Genomic DNA, 21,841 nt, shown 5'->3' on the forward strand with positions numbered 1-21,841 from the left:
TTTGCTGTATTGGAGTATTTATGTTAACAATAAATGACTAGTTGTGAATGGAAAGTTCATATCTCAATCTGCTGAGCTCACCTCAACTCTTAACCTTTAAATTAAGGTGTTTTCAGTCCCATTGCCACAGGTGTATAAAAGCACCTTTTCAAATACATCCAGTAAATAAAACTCTAGAAGGACGTGTTGTTTAGGTAAAGCCAGACTAGATATGTCACCATTTGCAGGATTTGGAATATTGACAAAACTCAGCAGAAATCTGAGAATGAGGCACTTTACCTTTAACATTGTATTAAATGAAAATAAATATATGAAAACATATGAAATCAGACACAATAGGCAACAGTGTGGATTTAGGTTTGTAGTCATCCCATTTAAGAGCACGTGCACTAATTACATGGCATTTGCACTAATACTGAGGGTTACTGAGTGTCAGTGTAATTCCATGCTGTACAAAAGCTATCACAATAACTCACTGACTAATCTCAGTCAGGTGCATCAGGAGGATTAGATAGAAAATGGAAAACACACACCAATGCCTCTAATGTCATATTGTACATACAGTATACATGCATCTTAGGCGATATTAATGCAGTACTGTTTCAAATCTAGCAAAAAACAAACAAAAAGAAAATAAAAGCATGCATTGGCCTTTTTTTTTTGCATGATCTTAGTATTCAATCATACATTTGATCATAGGAATCACATCACCTGTAGGAGTCCTCGCACATCTGTCACATCTGGTTAAACAGCCAGGTAGCTAATAGATAACCAGTCATCAACTAATTGGAAGGGCACTTCTGAAGCTCATCTCACACAAACAATGTGACATTCGACGTTTTTAAGGTTTTCTAAATTCCACTTCCACATAATAAAAGAATGAAATGTCAGGAATCCTGTGGTAAAATACTGTAGCTGTTTCACAATTTGCAATTTATTGGAGTGTTTTCAAATGACTCCATCCAGCGGAATAAACACACATTTTGGTGCTTGTAGCCACTTCTGAAAAGTTATTACAGTTAGGCGTCGATGTGGCCTCACCATCGACGATGTCATGAGATAACAAAACAAAATCTATCAGCAACCTGATAACAAAGGTGCCAAATTAAAGATAAGGAAAACAAATCGGTTATATCTTCGAAGTATTTTTTGTCAATGTTTGGTCTGAATGCCTTCGCTTAAATGTTTCATCCAAGCTTGACTAGAAGAGCACGTACAAGTAAGTAACTTTTTCTGTGAACTTCACACACGAGACAGAAGCACACACAAATATTTAAGTAAGCACTCGGCAGTCACAGTGGATCACTCTGCAATCAGAGCAAACCAGCAAGTGTAAAAGCGCTAGTTTTCTGATCGCTGGGTATTACATGTGTGCCCTGTGTGGGTACTGGTGTGTTGTATGCGGTATTTGTGTGTTTGTGCGTTTTGATTGTGTCAAATGTGGCGTGACTTTCTAATCACGTTGGGCTGCACAGATCGTGTTCCAAAAATGTGAAAAATAAAAACACAGTCATGACTTATGAACGCAAGGATGCACAAACTAAAACAAAACAAGACTTATATTTAAGAAAAACTGCTCAGGAATCATAGCCTGTGATCTCATTTTGACAGTTTTCTATAGGTATGACCATTAATGTCTATGACTGTTTATGATTTCTCCTGCAAACCAAACTTTGGTTGATTGTGGACTCAGAATGAAGCATTGCCACTGAATAATGTATGACTCTGAAGTGGAACCAGCCTGAGCGATAGAGGATTATAACAAATTCCAGTGGCACATAGAAGTCAGTCCTCTTATCCGTTGCTGAAACACTGCTTCATATCTGAGCAAACATGAAGCTCAAAGCTTGGATTGAGAAAAAAAAACTTGACTCGGGGCCGTGTACGCCATATCTTCGCCGATTCCAAGCTCCTACATCAAAGTAGCACCACGCTCCCTCAGAAGTAGCAAAGTTTTAAGTATCCACAAGAAAGAAAATGCAGGAGAAGAGAAAAAAAATCCACTCTGAATATATTTTCCAGCCGACCAGACAGACATAACAAAGTCAGTCTATGACACTACAGTAAATCACTTTAGGCTTCAGCTCACAATCTGTTCTCACTGAAGTAGTGGCTTGGCAATTCAAAAAAGCATGAATATGAAAATATCAAATTCTTTGCTTTCAGTCATTTTGTTGTGGATACACATGTATCCTTAGGCTTATTGTCTTGGCTCATGAGTCCACCCCTTCTAAACTTCAAGCCATGGACTGCTGCCCTGAAATTCCCCTGTAAAATTTCTTCATGCAATTTTCAGTTCATTGTCCCCTGATAATGATTGCAAGTCCAAACCCCGAGGTAGCAAAGCAGCTCCAGAATGATGCAACTCCACCATCGTTCACAGTCAGGCTGAAGGTTTTTGTGTTGTCGTGCAATGCCTTTTCCCCCCTTCCAAACAAACTGGTTTGCAGTCAAAAATAGTCCAGTTTTATTTCACAGGTTGGTGGATCATCCAGATGGTCTTTTGAAAAGGTCTTTATACCATTTTCTAGTTTGTTCACCCCTGTAATGTATCATCTGCATGTGAAAGTCATTATAATAAAGGCATGGTTAAATCTAAGAGGCCCAAAGTGTGCCTAGAAAATATCGCCTGCATAATTACACCACCAGCAACAGCCTGCCCGTTAATACGAGGCAGAATGGGAAAACTCCATGCTTTCATGCTGTTTATGTCAAAATTTGACCCTGATATCTGTATATCACAGCAGAATTTGGTTGTATTTGAATTACTGTCGCCTTTTACCAGCTCGAAGCAGTCTGGCCATTCTCCTTCTGGTATCAATAAAGCATTTTCATCAGAAGAACTGCTGCTCATTGGATATTTCTCTCTTTTTCAGACCATTCTGTGTAAACCCCAGAGATGGTTGTGCTGGAAAATCCCAGAAGATCAGCAGTTTCTGAAACACTCTGAGCAGCCCGCCTGGCACCAACAACATTCAGAGTCCATTAAACCAACTTTCTTCCTTATTTTGATGCTGCGATTGAACTTCAGCACGTTGTCTTGGTTATGTCTATGTGCCCAGATGCACTGAGTTGCTGCTTTGTGATTGGCTGATTAGATATTTGCTTTAACAAGTAGTTGAACAGGTGTGCCTAAAAAGCTTCTGTGCATAAAAACACAGAAGTGCTGATACAGAGATTTTATAAACTTATAAAAACGTTGGACAGAGAAAGGCTAGCTGCTCGCCTCTGTTTAAGCTAAGCTAATATGCTTCCAACTACACTCTGCTGGGAAATAAATAAGTGTATTTTCCAGAATTCTTGATGCATTTTTGAAGTAAATACAAAGCAAAGCACCCTATTATATGTCACATCGGCAGCTGGCATAAATCACCTCGAGTAGATTAGAATGTCATCATATTGAATCATTAAACAAAGTAATGGACACATTAAAGGATGAAATAAAAGTAATGAAATGTCAGGCGGAGCTGAAAAGTTATTACTTAACAGTAATAACAAGTGCACTCATTACATGAGCTTTCCTTCCTATGTGGGATTGGCTTCCTAATCACTCAAGCGCAAAGTCTTCAGTGGACTTTTTAGGTTCATAAGTTACAACAGGGTTTTATGTTTTGTTTTACACGTTGTTTGCAAGGCAATGGTTAAAAATGTTATTTTGAAATCGAGTCTAATTTTAAAAACATACCAGCGAAAGTTTAAATGCAGCAGAAACTGTTCTCCTGCTCTTCCTCCATCAGAAGAAACATTACTCTTATCCTCAACAGCAGGCAGGTGGATTTCATCTCTCACTTCAAGCTAAACTCAGTCTCATGCCCAAAGCAGTCTTGTCTCCAGCCCACATATAAGACAAAAAAAAGAGAGAGAAAATCTATTCCCGTGGTCTTGTCTCTGACACATCAGTAAACCTGAAGCAACTAAAAATGGTCTCTCTCTGAGGAAAGCCTGCCTCCAGTCTGACCCCGCCGCCTCCTCTCTCCTCTTCACCGCTGCAGCTAACGTAAGATTTAAGATGATGAGGAGGCAAATTAATTCACTCCAGCTGCAGACAACGACGGCACGCATATGTCATTTCAAGTTGTATACAGATATCTCTGTACAGGCTCAGCAACATACACTTGAATCAGTGCACTTTTTCTCTGACATTTCAACACTATGTTATCTGTCACATATACAAGTGTAAACAAAAGGACTCCATAAAACCACCTGGAGAGTAGGTTGCCATTTAATCAATACCCACAAGTCCTGTCTGTTCTCTCGGAAGGCTAAGGAGAGCTAGAAAAAAGAGAGCGATGAAGATGAGCAGCAGATTCTACAGGTTGGGTTAAACAACCAGTCCGTGTCATTGTGTGGGTCTCAGACAACCAATGTTTGCCTTTGATTACAATTTGAAGGCAGATGTGGCACTGAAAGAACTCTTTGTGGCTGGTTTTACTTGATGTGTTTGTGTATCTGTTCAATTCAAAGGTTAAAGCAAAAGCTAAGTGTAGGATGTTCATTGAGATTGCTAACCGACCTCTTGGCACTGATGATAGCCAGCGTGTGCAGGCGAAAAGACTTACGATCACAGGTAAGAAATAATATGCGATGCAGGAAAAAAAAGGTTAATGCGGCAGACTGACACAAGCAATCTATGAGTTAGCCTCGAGAGCAGGAGAATAAGATTGAAGGAAGGAGACGGTCAGCTGAATATGTTCAACAAAAACAGACGCTACCAGGCAGAGAGGTGAGAAGGAAGGGAAAAAGAGAAAGATGAGATATGATGGCAGTGACAATGTGGAGGAAGAAAGGAGGAAAACGTTCATGCAAGATAAGAGTGAAGTTAAGAAAGAGAAGCAAGGTTGAGAGACATTTACATTTAGATACACAAGGGAGGAAAGAAGGACAGCAGTAAAAAAAAAAAAGAGGCTTGAGCGTGCTCAACTGTGATACTCACATACATAAAAATGTACTTGTAGCATTTGGTAGCAATGCTGAAACTCGTTAATATGCAAAGTTTTAATTGTTGACATTGAGAAAAGTTATGTTTCAGAACAATTGTGATGGACATTTTTTTATTATAATTATTATTCTGATGTGTAGAGAATAACAACAAAGTGTAGAAAGAGTGAGGGTGAATGACAGGAAATGATCTGGGAGAGAACTGAACCCAGACCCCTGCAGGAGGACTATAGCTGTCAGTGTATGTCATCAGTAATGCTTAGCATGCATACTGAGGTTTAGGTTTTCTTACTGAAATAGGAAAGAAAACCTAGTTTGTCCAAAGAACATAGGTGGGTGGTGGATATGTTATTAAAAACAACTTTATATATTGTAAAGCATTACTGGTGCCCTCACAAATGTGCAAGAGCATGTCATGTGCATAAATACACCTCCATATGACCTTGGATGCTGGCTTTCTCCTCTTAACACCAGAGAATATGGCACAAAATAGAGATTAAGAAAAGCAGCTGATCTGCAAAATTATTGAAGTTTATTTTATTTGCATTTTACACATTTTAAACATTTGAAAATGACAAAAAAAGTTTTTTTTTTAATTTTTATTTTGATCATCACCAATTCCCTTGTTAAACATATTTATTCTTATTTTTTAGCAGTTGGATGGAAACATTTTGCTTCTGGATTTAACAGGGAGTCAGTGAAGTGACGCTAAAATGGGAGAAATATGCTCTTTCTGGTTCCCTGTCAGTACTTACGCTGCAACATTTTAGATCAACTCAAGGCTTTTCAGGGATTATGAATGGCAACAGTCTAGCCTAGAAGTAAAAAGGCAGGAAGTAGTTTTTCAGCATCACTCTGAGACAGGATATTTCTAATTCCAGAGATATCGTGCAAACGTATTAAAGCAGTCCTACATATGTTTGATATTACATGGAAAGATATATCCTAGCTAAAAACCACTCCAAACCTCCTCACAGTGTTTCTGGAGGCTGAGGTAAGAATTAGGATTTATTCACAATTTCACAACAACTGACAGAAACCTCTCACCAACCAGTCATGTGACCAGAAGTTGCCTGGTGGTTGCCAATCAGTTTCTAGTTTCATGAGACTTAAATCTGATTCAGTGTGTAGAAAGAAAACAAAATGACATGTTGGATATATTGTGTGTCTGTGTATTGGTTTGGTGATTTTTGTTGAATTTCCTGTCTTTTTTTATACTTATCAGAACTGAGAATCTAAAGATAGATGGTGTCAGATACTGTCTAAGTTCTTAGGTCCTTTGAGACAAGCCTGTAAGTTCTGGCTTGGCAAATAAACTTGACAGGACGTGACTGGATTCGGGTTGAATACCAAAGCGACTTCAGTGTCAAGTGTTTTTCTTCTTTGGCACTTCTGAAAGGTGTGCATTTGTATGGCAGCTGAGTGTCGGCTTCAGACGGGCGGCTATGTGGACGTGTGTGTATCCTTCTGTCTCTGCGGAGCTTCAGCCTTCATCTTGAAGCTATCCCAATAGGTGGGGTCTTCGTCTGTTAGAGGTGAGGCTGAGTCGATGAGCTCTCTGAACGACAGCACGGTAAATGTGGTGGGCGGAAGAAGAGAAGGCGGACGAGGCTGTGAGGAACCAGGAAGAAAGTTAATATTGTTTATCCTACAGTATGATAGCTACTCTTACTATTGTAGATAAGTTTTTTTTGTTTTTTTAAATCTATTCGTTCTAAGTTCACATTTTTTTAATGGAAAAGTTATGCTTCCTTACTGCAGGGCATGTGTTGTCTGCTGGTCCGAGTGCTACAGCAACATGATGATCAGCATCCAGTAAACTCTCCTGCAGAATGACACACAAATCCAAAAATATGCAGTCTGCATAGACTTTTAGGGTGTTTGGCACAAAAAAAAGGGCACACAGTAATGTCAATAGAGAGAAATCAATTTATTTGAGTGGTGAGGAAAACTAAATTTTAACAGGCAGAAACCTCCAACAGGCCATCGGCATCGATGCTTCGGGTAAGTGCAAAGAAGATGGAAAACCAACAAAAAAAAAAAAAATGCAGCTGTAAACACTCAGCAGGTTGGCGATGTGGCCAGTGATAGCTCATCGCTGCAGTTTCAAAGAGTTGCTGAAAAGTCAGAGAGGAAAGGAGACACAGAGGAAAAGTATGCGTGTGCACAAACTGCAGGGGAGACAACACAAACTGTAAATGCACTGAGAGAGAAAGGAAGAGGTGAAGTGACCATTACGTCACAGCGTAGCTGGTTTACAGATGATATAGGGTCACCTGATCCAGGCCTAATGATAAGCTTATCAAAGAACAAAGTATTTAAGGTTAACATTAAAGAAGAGAGTCTGCATCACGACCTGGTTGTGTAGGAACGGAGCCTGACAGCTAAAGGCCTCCCGTGGTATTTTTGGAAGAGCCAGAAGTAGAGAGCAAAGTGCTCTACTGGGTACTATTAGATCTTTAAGATATGATGGAGTTTGGTCGTTAAGGGTTTTGTATGTGAGGAGAAGGATTTTAAATTCCTTAAATCTGGAAAATATGATCTCTTTATACTTTCTCTAAGTGCTTTTAATGGGACATGTTGGATCAGAGACGTTTTGAGTGAGCCTGGTAAAAATCCATGCGCCAAGTCATCAGCAATGCTCTGTGACAGGATGTTCCTAATTTTAAAAGATGTCATGTTTTTTAAGGGCTTGAAAGAGATGACCTAGATCATTGTGGTGTGTTGTGTACCAATATGTTCTTGCTTTAAATATTTGTAACTTAGTGTCTGCTCTAGGGCAAAGAAATGTACAGGTTAATAGGGGGAGCAGAGCAATGGCAGAAAGAGGAGTTCTTTGCTCTGTGAGGTGCACTCCTCTAATCTTCAGTTATCATGTTAGGCAGGATGAAGAAACGCTCGAGAGCCCCCCCAATCACAACCACTTGTATTTCCGTACGAGGCCACCTATGATTCTCTCTGAAGATGCTCTCAAGGGCATATTCACTGTGGAAATGTGCATCAAGGACCCCTCTGCATAGCACCCAAGTCCTTTGAACCACTGTGTTTAATGCGATCCCAAATTATATGCAAGAAACCCCCATGGAAGCTCACGTGGAGCTCATCTTGTTTTGAGCTGCCCTGGTTTGTGACACATTACTTAATATAAAAAACAAAAAACAAACAAAAAATACACACACAGTCATGTTATCATCTTTGCACTTGAAACTAATCGGTCATCAGTTCTATAGCTGCATACAGTATTTCACTCTGTGTGGGAAGCAGCGATTGCTGAGGGCTACGTGGCTGGGAGGAGAGTCTGCTGATAAAGAATAGCTCAGAGCAGCTCATTTCCAAAAAATGTAAGAAACAAACACAGAATAACTTATTTTTATCTGTGTGTGTGTGAACTGAGCAAACATTTGTGAAGTGTGAACTAGCACAGCACTGATGCATTCGTGACACAAGTGGAAAATCCAGAAAAATGGAGCAATTATCAAATGGCATAGCAACATTTTAAACCTGAGAATAAAACCACAGACTACTTGGAAGCTGATGAGAGACAAAAAGACTGAATTGTTGAGCTTCTTCTCACAAAAATTTGGGAAAGCAGTAAACATTGTGTTGTGGTTTCTGCATACCAGACTTAAATCTAGCATTTTAATTTGATCGTGACCTCTAATACACAAACCTCTAGATTTTAACAACATCTCTGGACTTTTACTTTTCTTCACAACACCAGACTCACTTCAAATACCCAGTCCTCTTCTTCTTCCTCATCTAGATGCATCTTGGTCTGGTGCAGTACCCGGTCCTGTGTGAGCGGCTCAGACGGCAGGTGAAACTCCACCCTCTGCAGGTTGAAGCCCAGACCGGTGCCGATGGCTTTGATGAAGCTCTCCTTCAGGGCCTTGATGGAAAGGGAAGAAACCCGATCAGCTGCATGCAGAAAATGATGACCTGTGTGTATGCGTGTGTCTTCATGTGTGGGATGGTGTGTGTGTGTGTGGTGGAGGGTGTTTTGGCTAAGAAGAAACACCACTTAAAACTGCAACAGATGGGAGTTTGTGCACACATGTTTATCAGAGTGCACACCAAAGAAGGACATTGTGTGTCAGTGTGTGTCAGTGTGTGTATCCAGCCAAAACCGACCCTGCTCGACAACCAATAAGCCACAATAACACTATTACAAGGCTAATCGCTATGGCAACCGTTGAGCTCTGCCATTAGTCAACAGTGTGGTGGTGATATCAGTGCTTGACGTCTCTGTGCCACCCTCTCAATCGCACAAAATCTTTACTTAGCTCCACTGTTGCTTTTGCTGACCATCTGTGTGTGTGTGTGTGTGTGTGTGTGTGTGTGTGTGTGTGTGTATTAGAGAGAGAGAGTGTGAGTGCATGCAAGAAAATGAGAGCGAAAGGAGGCAAAAACCAAAGAAAATGAAATGAAAGCGCACGTCTCTGATGACAGCATGCCGCGATGCAGCGGGGCAGCGTTTGAGAAACAAATTTGCACATGTATGTAAAAAAATACAAGTGTGTGTCGCCTCAGAGGACAGCGGCAATGTTATGTTCTCCCTGTGCTTTCTTCTGTTACACACACAGGGCACAAGGTAGTATGGTTGCCATGGTTACCCAGTGGCGGTAGAACGCGGCGAGTTGCTGATGCTCCGAGCCGGCTGATTGGATGGCGCTCCACTCGTGCGCTGTAAACTGACGAGTCATAATGCGGAAAAACTCCGGCACAGAGCTGCAACCTGGAGCGAATGAAAGAGGTGCGGGGACAAAAAAATACAAAACCGAAACAGGAGGGGAAGAGAGAATGGATGAAAAATTATAAATGAGGGGAGGAGAATGAGGGAGGTGATGGAAAAGAAAAACAGTAATATTCAAACACAGCCTGTGTTTGATGGAAGTGTTTCGCACATTTGAATTCTGTGGTCACACAGAAATCCACATTTACACACACAAACAGCCTTGGCCTAGTCAATACTGTACATATATGATGCAGCAGCGACCCCTTGTGGTGGAATTTCATAGCTAAACGAGTCCAAAAAATGTAGTCATTTCATACACAGGTTTATCCTAACCAGGGAACCACAGTGTTTACCTGGCATGGCGGTCTTCATGATATCCACCCCAACCTGCCTCCCCTGCTCTGCAGCAAGCACTGTGTAGTCCCCTTGGTGGGAGAGATTGAAACTCCAGGCCAGATCTGACTCTGAACTGACCTGTAAGGAGAAGGATTATATGTTTGAATGTATCAAAATAAATGAAGTCTATACTGAGCTTGACAAAAATCCACTATTTGGGCCACGCTGACCCCTCCCTGCACTGTGTTATAGATATATTTCTGATATATTTCTGATATATCAGATTTATATCTGATTTTTAGTTACTTGTGCTGGAACACTTGTAGTTTAGTGAAATGACAATGCAGTGAAGTAAAATGCTGCAGTATATGCAGACTTTGAATTTTATGAAAAAAGGAGTGAACCTTGACAGGTGTTGCCAGGTAAGGTTTGCCTCTGGGAGATCGCTCCAGTCTGATCTCTGACCATGGGATCCCCATCTTCTCACACACAAGCCTCCTTAGCAACAACCGTCCAGCCTGTTGAGGCAACAGAGACGCAAAGACAGCTGTATAAACTTTTCAGAACAATTAAGGGAACACTTGATGATAACAGCAGAATACAAAGTTTTATAAACTTTGGGGACATCACTCTGTCCAGGTAATAAACATAAACTACTTTTGATTGACAACAGGTGTACTGGAGATACAATATGCAACATATTAATGGCATTTCAGGTTGGGGCCACAGACTGCTGCTCTCTTCTTTTACTTCAGTTTAGCTTTTTTACCAGTGTCCTTATCACTGCTGGTAGCTTGAGACAGGCTCTCATGACACTGTCTACCTTCACAGATGAGAGCAGGTTTGCACTAAGCACATGTGACAAGATGTGAAAATATCTGGAGATGCCATGGCAAGCGATACGCTGCCTGAAACACCATCTGTGAAGAGAACAGGGCGCCCTGCCAGTTCTGGTGTTCTCTGGCAAGAACCTGTGAGGAAGGTCCCGCTAAAGAGGCCCTCATGCCACCGGAACCTGTAGGAGTAAACCTGCTGGGCGTCATTCTGCAAGTCTCTGCTTTGCACTATGTTCAATTCAATTTAATTTGATTTAAATAGTGCCAAATCACAACAACAGTTGCCCCAAGGCGCATTCCAGGTCTATTCAAAATACATGGAAAGCTATGAGATGTGTTTTATTGTGTTAAGTAGGTAATGCGGAAAAAAGAAAAATCACAGCTATCTTGTGGTCATAATCAAGACACACTGGTCTTCCCAACAGAAGTTAACTTTACAGATTTAAAGTATCGCTACAGTTTAGTTTTGGACTCACCATAGCTGACTTTACATCCTTGGCGAACACAAACTGCCCGATCCGATCTTTCTCCTCCCGCTGGATGCAGCGAGCAGCGAACAGCCAGTCTGACCTGCTCGGCGTCCACGATCCGCAGCGGAAAGCCCACCGGACGGAACACATCTCCTCGCCCCCTGCTCCACCTCTGACATCCGGGCTCCTCCACCGCAACTTCGGGCTGCTAACGAGCTAAAGTCAGCGCGGCGTCTTCGAATGTAATGTTCAGAGACGTGCGGATTTTCGCACAGATGTATCCCAACAGACTTTCCTGTTTACATTTCGGAGTTGACAGCGGTGCACATGCCCGGAAGAGCCCGGCGAGATTCAATGTCGTCATAAGTGGGCGCGGTGGAGGATTAACCAATAGGAGCAATTAAAATGGCGCGTCACTGGCGGTACCTTCAAATGTTTCAATAACATTGGAAATACGACAACACTACGATTCAGTTTCAATAAATTACCCCCCATCCCCGTGCAATACAATGACAAAAGTAGAGACGATGTCCGAATGAGATAACATCAAGTGCTTTTGTTTTATTTAGGTCTAAATGTCGAATCTTAATCGTCTTTACAGCTTTGAAACCTTAGTCTCTCCCGTTTCAGACGGGGAATGAACGCAGCATTAAAATTGCATTTTAAACGGTGCTGTTTGGATTGCGGTTTTTCTGTGTGATTAAGGTGAGTTGTTTTTACTATTATTACCAGTGGTGTTTTATTGGAGGAGCTAACGAGATGCAGAAAAAACATGAAATTTATGACTGTTCTGACAAAAATGTGCTGAGCCTCTCTGGTTACTGATGCCTCGTAGTCATCGCAAAAAAATTCGTAATTTCAACGATTTGGAAGGTTAAAGAGGGAAAAATGTTTAACCTTCGAGGTTTATCCATTTATAGATTTATTTATTTTTTTTACTTACAACCAGGTCTTTCTTGTGTTCTTGTGCGATAAGGTAACGCATGCCAAATGTGCTATTATCATAGTAAAATTCTTGTTACAACACATTATTGTCTGCTGATTATAGACAGATAGTGACGACTCGCAGAGTATAGTGATGTTTGATGTGCTTCAGAGACACGTGAAGCATGAGCAGTATTCAGTATTCATCATAGTTACGAGCGATCTCAGTATTTGCCTGTCTTTAGATTGAAAGGTGGCCTGTAACTGACTGTCCAGCTCCAATCCAAAATTAGGGCAACTGATAAACCCCCCCCCAGAGTAAATTAAAATACTCAACATGTGTTTTTTTATCTATAAAAACGCCCCCCAAACTAACTCATTCCGCTTAATATACAGATTAGTTCATAAGTATTTGTATGATGACGCAATCGGTTTAATTTTGCCTGTCCATGCAATCATGGTGTATTTTAAATCAAACAATCAAAATGTAATAGAATTACAGACTTTCATCATTAATCCAAGGGATCTAACAAAAGTACTGCATTAACTATAGGTATACACAGTCTTTCAATTTTAGTGGCTCAAACGTAATTTGTAACATGACTGACAATAAGTTTTATGGCCAGCTGAGAGAGAGTCATAACTTAAGGGTCTGCTATGACACATCAAAAGAAAAAAAGAAAAGAATAAATACACTGAACAGCCCAGCAACACCAAAAAGCCTGAAAAACCATAGAAAACCATTGAAGTGAATGATGACAGAATGACTTTTATAGTTAAGAAAAACTGCTTTACAAATCCAAACAAGTCAAGAACATTCCTGAGGAGGCAAAAGTATCATTGTCAGTTACAATAAAGAGACACCTTCATGAATGGAAATACAGGGGTCTCTACAGTAAGGTCCAAACCACTGGTTACACCGAAGAAGAGGAAGGCCAGATTGGATTTGACCAGAAAATACCAGAATAGAAGGTAGAGATCTGAAGTGTACATGTGCATGTATGGCTGCCAGTGCAACCAGGTGACTAGTGTTTACTGATGATGTGTGTGGAGTGTACATGGCTGTACTCTCTGCTCAGATTCCACTAATGCAACTGTAGGTGGCTGTATAAACTAAATCGTGTCATCTGCTTTCTTTTTCGTCTTTTACACAGGGCTAAACAAGAAGAAGGGCTAAAGAACACTTTCACCCTGTGATGCTTCTCTACACGTGAGATTACCTGGCAGCAGCCCATTCCAGGAGAAGTTGGACTGCAACCTGAAGCCTTCTTATAATATTAATAATAGCTTGTGTCTTATTAAAAGAAAAAGTGAACCCTCCAGTCAAACTTGAGCAAAGCAGGGAAGGATTTGATGACTTATCCCTCCAGTCTACCAGATCAAGCCTTAAATGTCCTTACTTAGATACTCCCAGGTGGAAAACTTTAAAGAAGCAGCTACAAACGGAGCTACGGAGGAATTCCGTTGCGCTGCTGAAGGACAGCTAAGCTACAGCAAACTTCCACACTTCTCTCTATTTGAGGACTGAGTTTCCCTTTTACACTGAACTGCGACCTGTCTCTTTACACCTCTGTTTCAGTCCTTTTGCTCTGATACTTTCTTCCATATCTGTGCCTCTCTTTCTCGTAACTTCACTCCTGTTTTTCCGGTTGTCTCTCTTGACCTGTTTTTCTTGCTCTCTACATTTCTGGGGGCTTCTGTCCCACTCCTTGCTGCCACACTGGATTTCCTGCAAATGAAGCACCTGAAGAGGAAGAGGAAGAGCAACTACAGCGTGAGGGAAACACAAACTCTCATCAGGGAGATCCACAAGAGGAGAGACGTATTGTTCTCCAGACAACAGGTGGAGATTCTTTTCTTTTCTTTTCTTTTCTTTTCTTTTCTTTTCTTTTCTTTTCTTTTCTTTTCTTTTCTTTTCTTTTCTTTTCTTTTCTTCTTGATTTTATCCACAGAAAAATGCATACACAGCTCTCTTTCCTCGGAGGTCTGAACCAAGGTGCGGAAAATGACAAAAACAGCAGCACAAACCATTCAGATAATTCTGCCATCTTGCCCGCCTGTGTTTAGTCAGCTCCAATTTATATTGGTCTAAATTAAAAGAGGCTGTAAATAATGAACAAAACGATGACTCCAAGGTTTGAACTGGTTACATTGCCGTTGCTGCCACTAGAGAGCACTGACATGTCTGTTTTTCAGCTGCAGGATGTCCTGTGTGTTGCACCCTGGACACATTTCTGCTTATACATAACAGTGAGATTTTAATCTTCCTAATGAAATCAGTAGAAGAGGTTAAGAGGGTAGAGTTGAAAAAAAAAATTAATCTTCATGCTGACTATGTCACGTATACACTCTGCCCCAGTGTTCGCTTTCTTTGTCCCAGTGAAGAGAGGGTAATTATTTTCATTGGCATAGGAGAATTTAATTTGTGCAGTCACTTTCTTTTCCATTCAGTAAACTAGTGTCATATTATTTGCCTCTTTGAATGAAACAGTTTAACTGCTGGTCTTTCTTCTTTAATAGAACACAGCCATTAATGAGCTGAAGAGGCAAGCATGGGAGGAAGTGGCACAAGGTGTGAATGCTCTGGGAGAGGGGGAGCTACGCACTGCTGCCGAGGTGCGTTTGTCTCCATTCAGATCGTATCGTTGCTTCTGTGGTCCCAGTCGTGATTTTTAAAGCAGCCTTCCCTTTCTGATGTCCCGTGCAGGTGAAGCGTCGTTACCTCGACTGGCGTGCGCTTACGAAGAAAAAACAGCTGCAGACTGAACTCTCTCTCTCTTCCTCACCCCCCTCTTTGGCCATTAAGACTGAGTATGGAAATTCCTCTCCAGAGCACGAGGCGCCTTCTTTGGGATCTGGTTGTGACCAGCTGCTTGACCTCTCGGGCTTCCCAAAGGACTGGCACTGCGACTGGCCGGAGATGGTGGCTCTCAGCGGGTCGAGCGGGCAGGCCGCGGGGGCACTGCCAGGAGTAAAGATGGAGGACGATGTCAGTGAATACAGAGTAACAGTGTGTGTGTGTGTGTATGTGTGTTTCTCTCTGTAGAGTAGCCATCAAAGCTTAGAGTCTGTTAAATGACTTTTCATGTATATGCACACTGATTATTTTGTAAAAATATGCTCTTTAATCCAGAGCTGCTAATATTATGAGAAGACAAACAGCCTATGTTGAAATTCAAGTGTTGCTAATGTGTAATTAGTCAAATTAATGTCCTTACCAGCCATTACTTAATACACATTATGCAGCTCAAGTGTCTCTAGTCAATCCAGTCTGTTGATTGTACTCCTGCAGGTTCACAAGGTAGAGACTAAATTAAATTAAGCACGTGTTAATTAATTAGGATATAATTGAAGACTGACATTTAAATATTACTTTTCTGTGATTACATTAAGATCTGCTTTTAGATCAAATCTCACTGGTCACTCTTATCTTATGAGACAACGCTTCCTGTTACAGCAGCTAAAGAGTTAGTATATGCAGTATACGCTATATAGTGTTCATTCACCTGCCTTCAAAAAGATATAAACTTGAGAAAAATCCCATTCTTAATCCATAGGGTTTAATATGATGCCCATCCAACCTTGGAAGGGGCCATCCCCAAACTGCTCCTACAAAGTTTGGAGCATGAAATTGTCCAAAATGTCTTGTTCTTTTCACTATTTTAAGGGGCCGAGCCCAACTCCTGGAAAAGGACACGTCTCTGCTGATCTAGAGACCAGTGCTGGTGTGCTTTACACCACTGCAGCCGACGCTTTGCATTGCACTTGGTGATGTGAGTTGCTCGGACATGGAAACCCATTCCATGAAGCTCTCTACACACTGTTCCTGAGCTAATCTGAAGGCCATATGAAGTTTGGAGATCTGTAGCGATTTACTCTGCAGGAAGTTGGCGACCTCTGCGTACTATGCGCCTCAGCATCCACTGACTCTCCTCTGTGATTTTACGTAGCCTATGTAAAATGAGTTACCGTCGTTCCCAGTCGCTTCCACTTTGTAATAATGCCACTAAAAGCTGACTGTGGAATATTTACTAATGAGGAAATTTCACCACTCGACTTGGAATTCAAAGAGCTCCTGAGAGCGAGCCATGTTTGTAGAGTCAGTCTGCATGCCTAGGTGCTTAATTTATATACCTGTGGCCATGGAAGTGATCGGAACTCCTGAATTCAATGATTTGGATGGGCGAGTGAAAATTTTTTGCCAATATAGATATTTATACATCTCAAAAATTCTCCAGTATTTTGTGTCTTTGGTTGATTTAATACTGCCTTATAATATAAAACTGCAGTACATAGCGGTACATATTATCAGCCAGAGAATCTGCAGTAATAAAAGAAGTGATGTTGGTTTGTGTGCAGACCATGAAATAATCAGCTCAGCACATGAAACCATCAAATGTAGTCGCAGAGATTTAGTTTAAAAATAATTTGGGGATAAACTCTCAGCCAGAAATCCAGATTGATGACTCAGAATAGCTCATGACTGTATTTATTGCTGTATCATTTATATAAAAACAAGAAAATCCCCCATTTACCTCAGTGCTTCTTGAGCGCAACTTTCTTTGGGTTTATTTGTCAAGGCTTGCTTCAGAGTCTCCTGTGAGAATTAGAAATAAGTGTGGCGTTCGCTTTAGTTATGCCGACCCAGAGGAGCTCCTCGTCCTGCTGATACCAAACACACATCCAATAGTTAAGGTGTTGCTACAGTTGACGCACATCTGCAGGCCACTTTGCACCCCAGCTCCTCATTTTCATGCTGTCTGACTTAATCAATTTCATGTCTGCGATCACTGATGTCTGCAGCATTCTGCGCTGAAAGCCTCGCTGCTGATCTCCCCACTGGTTATCCACATATGTGTGAAAACCTGTTAAATGATGACTCTCTCTCTCTTTCTCCTTCCCTCTAGCTGGACGGGGATGTGGGAGATGGAGAAATGGATGATGATGATATTCCCTCTCTCCTTTGTGACATCGAGGCACGTGTAGAGGGGCATGATACTGATGTTTATTCCCACAATGACTTGGGCATGCCCAGCCCCTCCAAGGATCCGACTTCCACCACCAGCAGAGATCTACTGCTGCCCGGTGGCCTGATGGGAATGCTGGGTGAACTCAGCAGTGACGAGAACATAGGAGCAGGGTTTCTGGTTGCTGTTGAGAAACATCGTCTGGAGCTAGAGAAACAAAGGCTGGCTGTGGAGACTGAACGCCTGGTGGTGGAGAAAGAGCGGCTATTGGTGGAGAAAGAGCGACTTCGTCAGACAGAGGTGGAGAGAGAGCGGCTGCAAATAGAGAAGGAGAGGTTACAGGTGGAGAGAGAGAGGCTGAGGCTCATGCGTGTTGGCCAATCAGAGTACGTCAACTCTTCTTTTAACCTGCCACCGCAACAAGGCCCAGTCCTTTCCTCTCGTTCGTCCTTATCCTCAACTCATGATGGACAGAGGGAGAAGGGAGTGTCGGCGGCGGACTTGGAGGCAGCAAAGTTAAATCTGGAGAAGGAGAGACTGCAGCTGGAGAAGGAGAGACTGCAGTTCATCAAGTTTGAGGCTGGCAGGCTGCAGATTGAGAGAGAGCGCCTGCAAGTGGAAAAAGAGAGAATGCAGCTCCACAAGGACCATTTGTCAGTAAAAATCTGATAAGAGTGAGAAAAAGAGGGTAGCTGAGCAGGGTGAATAAATTAGATGTCTCCAGATCACTATTGGTACTAGCAGCAGATTTTTCACAGATATACTGTCTACGTTTGGTGCGAGACACTTTAGTGATCTTTCCTAACTGGCCAAGAAGAAGCCCGAGAACAGTGCCTTAAGATGTAATATTTGTTCGGCACAATCAGCGGCCAAATGCAACAACTGTTGGCTGATGTTCAGCACTCTAGTTCACAGAAATGTGCTGTGGAAGATGTTAAATAAATACTGGGCTGTTAGTGCAATTAATCTTTATTGGTGCAGAAATCTTTAAGTATATATATGAAATAGTGCTATTGTACTATAACTCCTATAAACCTTAACCCTTGCCTATCTATTACTGAAAAACAAATAGTTCAGTCACACTACAGTAAGCATATGATGGTAACCTCCTTGCATCTAGGAAAAATAGTGGTTGCGTTATGATTACATTGAATATTTTGCATTTGGTAAACAACTGCAAATAGCTGCGACGAACTGGTCACATAGAAGGTAAGTGTGCAACTCCACCTACCTCTGGTTGGCCACTTTTGGTTGCAAGGTGATTGCACAGGTCACTTAGTGGGAGGCAAATGATTTTCTCCATACTATCGGACCTGGACCGACTGTAGTCAGTCTCAGACAGATTGTTGAAGGTTTGCAAATAGTTTATAAACTAATGTACAGATGCAGAAAGAATGTCAACAAGTTCACTCAGTCTGATTCAGTCTGATGCGTCCCTTTGTATCCCTTTGAAAAGGGGTCTATTCTGGTTAGATTTCTATATAAACGCAACACTGTTGAGCACTTGTGTCATCGATCCATTGATCCATCCATCCATCCATCCATCCATCCATCTGCTTCTACTTATTTGAGGCCGGGTTGCGGGGACAGCAGCCGAAGAAGAGAATCCCAGGCCTACCACACTGAGATGTTCCCAGGCCAGCTGAGCGATATAATCTCTCCAGTGTGTCTTGGGTCTGCCCAGAGGTATCCTCACGGCAGGACGCCAACACCTTGCCTGGTTGGGTGTAGTGTACGTTGGGTAGCCTCAGCCAAGAGGACTGATCCTCAGTTACTTCTGTCATTCTGAAGTTAAATCACCATGTTACAGCAACTAAACCACCAATTGTAGAGGAATTTTTATGTCATATTTGGACTGTGAATGTAAGTAGTGATTGTGAATTTCTGTTTAATGTGAATTTTTGTGTATGTAGAGGCTCACAGATTCACAGTTTCCACCTGTTTATGACAGTTAATCACAGATTCCGTTAATTCAGTTATAAATTGACAGCAGACTGACTCTGTCCTTTTGCTTTTCTTTTTGTCGTCTTGACGTACTAAATTTGTTCTAAAGATGGCACCTGACTGCGTGCAGACATGGTCCCTGTCAGTCATTTCAAAGGCAGCAAAATTGCATGGTCATTACACACGGTCACAATAATTTGGGGCATTCTGCGATCTCCAACCACCGTTTTCTCTAGTGTGACTGTAACAAAAAGCACACAACTTTTCTTGTACAGAAAAATTTTAGTTCACAGAAGACAAACACGATTGACAATAATATTTTAAGTTGATATCTCACCTTTTCACAGACTTTTAGATACTAATATCACTACCACTGAGCCAACACGAGTCACACCACAACCCTGAAACTGAGAAACCTAAATGGAATTCAGCCATTGCTAATTTTATACACCACACATCTGTATTCCTCCTACTCATGTCAGGAAGGACTTTGCAAGATTTTTAAAGGAATTTCTGATCAGCAAGTTTGATGTGCATGCTAAAAAAATACTGTAAGTGAAGTAATGAAAGTTTTGCTGTAAACATGCTGTAAAGTATTACTGGCTTTGAAGACTGTAATCCATACTGTACTAAAAGCTGTGTCATCTGTAACATCAATGACACCAAACACAAGCTTTTATATCGAAAATGATAATAATAGTCATCATAAATATTGTTATTTTTTCTTAATGTTAGATATTTTTTGTTATGTTGATTTATATTTGACATTCAATCATAGTATGAATATGTTATTATATAAAACTAAAGTCTACGGAGCCCAAATTCATGAAACTTTCTTTGAACACAGGCAAAGAAAAGGTTAAATATCTGGGTGTAGGTCTGGGTCAATTAAAATAACAAAATCTGGGTATTGGACTTTGTGGAGAATGCATTACAAGTGCATCTTTTTAAAATATTTTCCTGAAATTGTGCCTATTTGCTAAAATACTTGTTGATAAAGAGAAATTCAAATTCAAAAATTGTGGTGCTCAGAATGAAACAAAATCTGTTATACATCCAGATCCTAAAGTGCTGCTTCTGATGCTTAAGCTGTGAGGGCCCTTTCATGCCTTTATGCATAACGATAAAAGAGAATAATAAAAAAAAAAAATGTAAAAGTTTTTGACTCTTCTGCACTGATGCTCTTTAAGAAGAAGGGACAATTGCTGAAATGTCCCTGATGTGCCTCTCAAAAACTGCAACTTTTGAGGACTTTACTAAATCTGATGTAACCTGGTGGCACTTGAAAGTGAAACATTTAAGTTCATAAGAAAGACCTTCATTATCACCCGAGGGCTTACACAAACAAAGACACGCATTCAAAGCGAGGTGGTCGAGGCAGACGGATCAAATCACAAAAGGCTAGTTTACTTCTCGGTCCCATGGTTTATACTCGTCTCTACTTGAGAGAGGAAAGCCTCATTCAAAAGGCTCTGCTTTATCTTTAGACGTGCTCTGAAAATCCACTGTATTGACTCAAAGAGTCCCTCAGCACTGAAGTCATATATTGAGTCAACTGACTGCTGTCTAGACTGTGTGAGCGTATTAGAGGGAAAAAAAACAATACAATATTTCCTTCCTGATATCGTGTTAACTTTACTTGACCTTATTCAGTGATGCAGCCCATTATATCAGGTTAACAGATATTACACATTTATAACCTTTCTGAAAAAAAGAAAATAAATAAAAATGAGAGAGCGCCGTTAGCGCTGTGAAGGTAAAACACTGTCCACAGACTGAGATGCCCGCAGGTCCTGTGGCAGACTGTTTCACAGGTGGCGAGGATAAAAACTAAAAGCTGCCTGCCCAAAGGTCACAGAGCTCACTGCAGCTCAAAGATCTGTGTCCAAGGATTTCAGGGGTCTAATACCTTAAAATCAGCTGTTTCAAGATTTGAAAAACAGTGGATGGACTTTAGAGGTAATCTCAGGTTTTTCTTCTCAGACTTGCTGTAAGAGCTCTCGTTGGCAGTCTATAAAAGAGAGAAGAGATATTACGAAGCCAATCTGATTAGTAATGAAAGTGAACATTCTGCCCGTCTTGTCCCATTCTAACCCATCGTTTTGTAAAATTCCTTTAATGATAAAATGCTTTGTGACTGTGCACTGAAAGCCAAAAAAAGTGCAAAAACAGAAATTTGGTTTTGTTTCTGAGACACGTTGAGTCATGTAAGTAATGATAACACTGATCTGATGAGGTGCTGATTAAACCTAATGTGCTGTTTTACTGCATATTCTGATATTTCTGTTAGAGTGGATGCATAATTTAATAAAAACCCTTGTCTTGTCAAGATAAATTTTCTTTCAACATGTTAGTTGGACAGAAGAGCATGAAAGTGGCTTTGTACAACAGTTGATTGTCAGTCACTTAAAACTGGTTGGTGTCTGCTGTTCCTCTGTGAGAGAAATCAAGGCTTTTCGGGTCATTCCATCTAAATCCATCAAATTACGAAACGAAAAAGAAAAAAATAATCCCACTTGATGTGCATAAATTTGTCTGAAAAAAAAATTGAGAGTGAAAGACACAGTTCTTTATTTTTTGTTCATTTTTACTGTGATTAGGTTTCCAAAAAATAAAATTTAATAAAAGGTGTTAGATGATTTTTTTGAGGGAACATTTTAAAATTCTATTATCTAAAAAACTATTTGAGCT

General features: G+C 40.9%; 2 protein-coding genes across 3 annotated transcripts; one reads left to right on the top strand and one right to left on the bottom strand.

The window, feature by feature from the left end:
* Positions 1-5,448: 5,448 nt before the first annotated feature.
* On the bottom strand, positions 5,449-11,676 carry aasdhppt (aminoadipate-semialdehyde dehydrogenase-phosphopantetheinyl transferase). The gene is made up of 7 exons (XM_084951745.1): positions 11,322-11,676; positions 10,414-10,527; positions 10,027-10,147; positions 9,552-9,673; positions 8,666-8,827; positions 6,695-6,763; positions 5,449-6,549 (listed from the first exon to the last, which is right to left on the bottom strand). Exons 1-7 carry the CDS (start codon positions 11,463-11,465, stop codon positions 6,382-6,384), a joined length of 900 nt encoding a protein of 299 aa, XP_084807871.1. The 5' UTR covers positions 11,466-11,676; the 3' UTR covers positions 5,449-6,381.
* Positions 11,677-11,930: 254 nt separating this feature from the next.
* msantd4 (Myb/SANT-like DNA-binding domain containing 4 with coiled-coils) lies at positions 11,931-21,485 on the top strand. 2 transcript variants are annotated; one of them, XM_084951421.1, is made up of 5 exons: positions 11,931-12,020; positions 13,394-14,082; positions 14,760-14,855; positions 14,947-15,228; positions 17,147-21,485. In XM_084951421.1, the coding sequence occupies exons 2-5, from the start codon at positions 13,975-13,977 to the stop codon at positions 17,873-17,875; spliced, it is 1,215 nt and encodes a 404-aa protein (XP_084807547.1). In that variant the 5' UTR covers positions 11,931-12,020; positions 13,394-13,974; the 3' UTR covers positions 17,876-21,485. The 2 variants fall into 2 exon arrangements, with proteins under 2 accessions (XP_084807547.1, XP_084807548.1); XM_084951422.1 differs by lacking the exon at positions 11,931-12,020 and adding an exon at positions 12,037-13,211.
* Positions 21,486-21,841: the final 356 nt, after the last annotated feature.

The sequence above is a fragment of the Perissodus microlepis genome, chromosome 14, assembly GCF_051167445.1.
Source record: "Perissodus microlepis isolate ML-2025 ecotype Zambia chromosome 14, ASM5116744v1, whole genome shotgun sequence".
NCBI classification, from domain to species: Eukaryota; Metazoa; Chordata; class Actinopteri; order Cichliformes; family Cichlidae; genus Perissodus; species Perissodus microlepis.

Coding starts and splice junctions, on each gene's coding strand:
- msantd4 (XM_084951421.1), top strand. CDS start 13,975: ATGAAGCACCTGAAGAGGAAGAGGAAGAGCAACTACAGCGTGAGGGAA. Junction 14,083..14,759: donor TATTGTTCTCCAGACAACAG/GTGGAGATTCTT, acceptor CTTCTTTAATAG/AACACAGCCATTAATGAGCT. Junction 15,229..17,146: donor GAGTAAAGATGGAGGACGAT/GTCAGTGAATAC, acceptor CCTTCCCTCTAG/CTGGACGGGGATGTGGGAGA.
- aasdhppt (XM_084951745.1), bottom strand. CDS start 11,465: ATGTGTTCCGTCCGGTGGGCTTTCCGCTGCGGATCGTGGACGCCGAGC. Junction 8,828..9,551: donor CCGCGTTCTACCGCCACTGG/GTAACCATGGCA, acceptor CTTTCCATCAAG/GCCCTGAAGGAGAGCTTCAT. Junction 6,764..8,665: donor AAGAGGACTGGGTATTTGAA/GTGAGTCTGGTG, acceptor GTCATTCTGCAG/GAGAGTTTACTGGATGCTGA.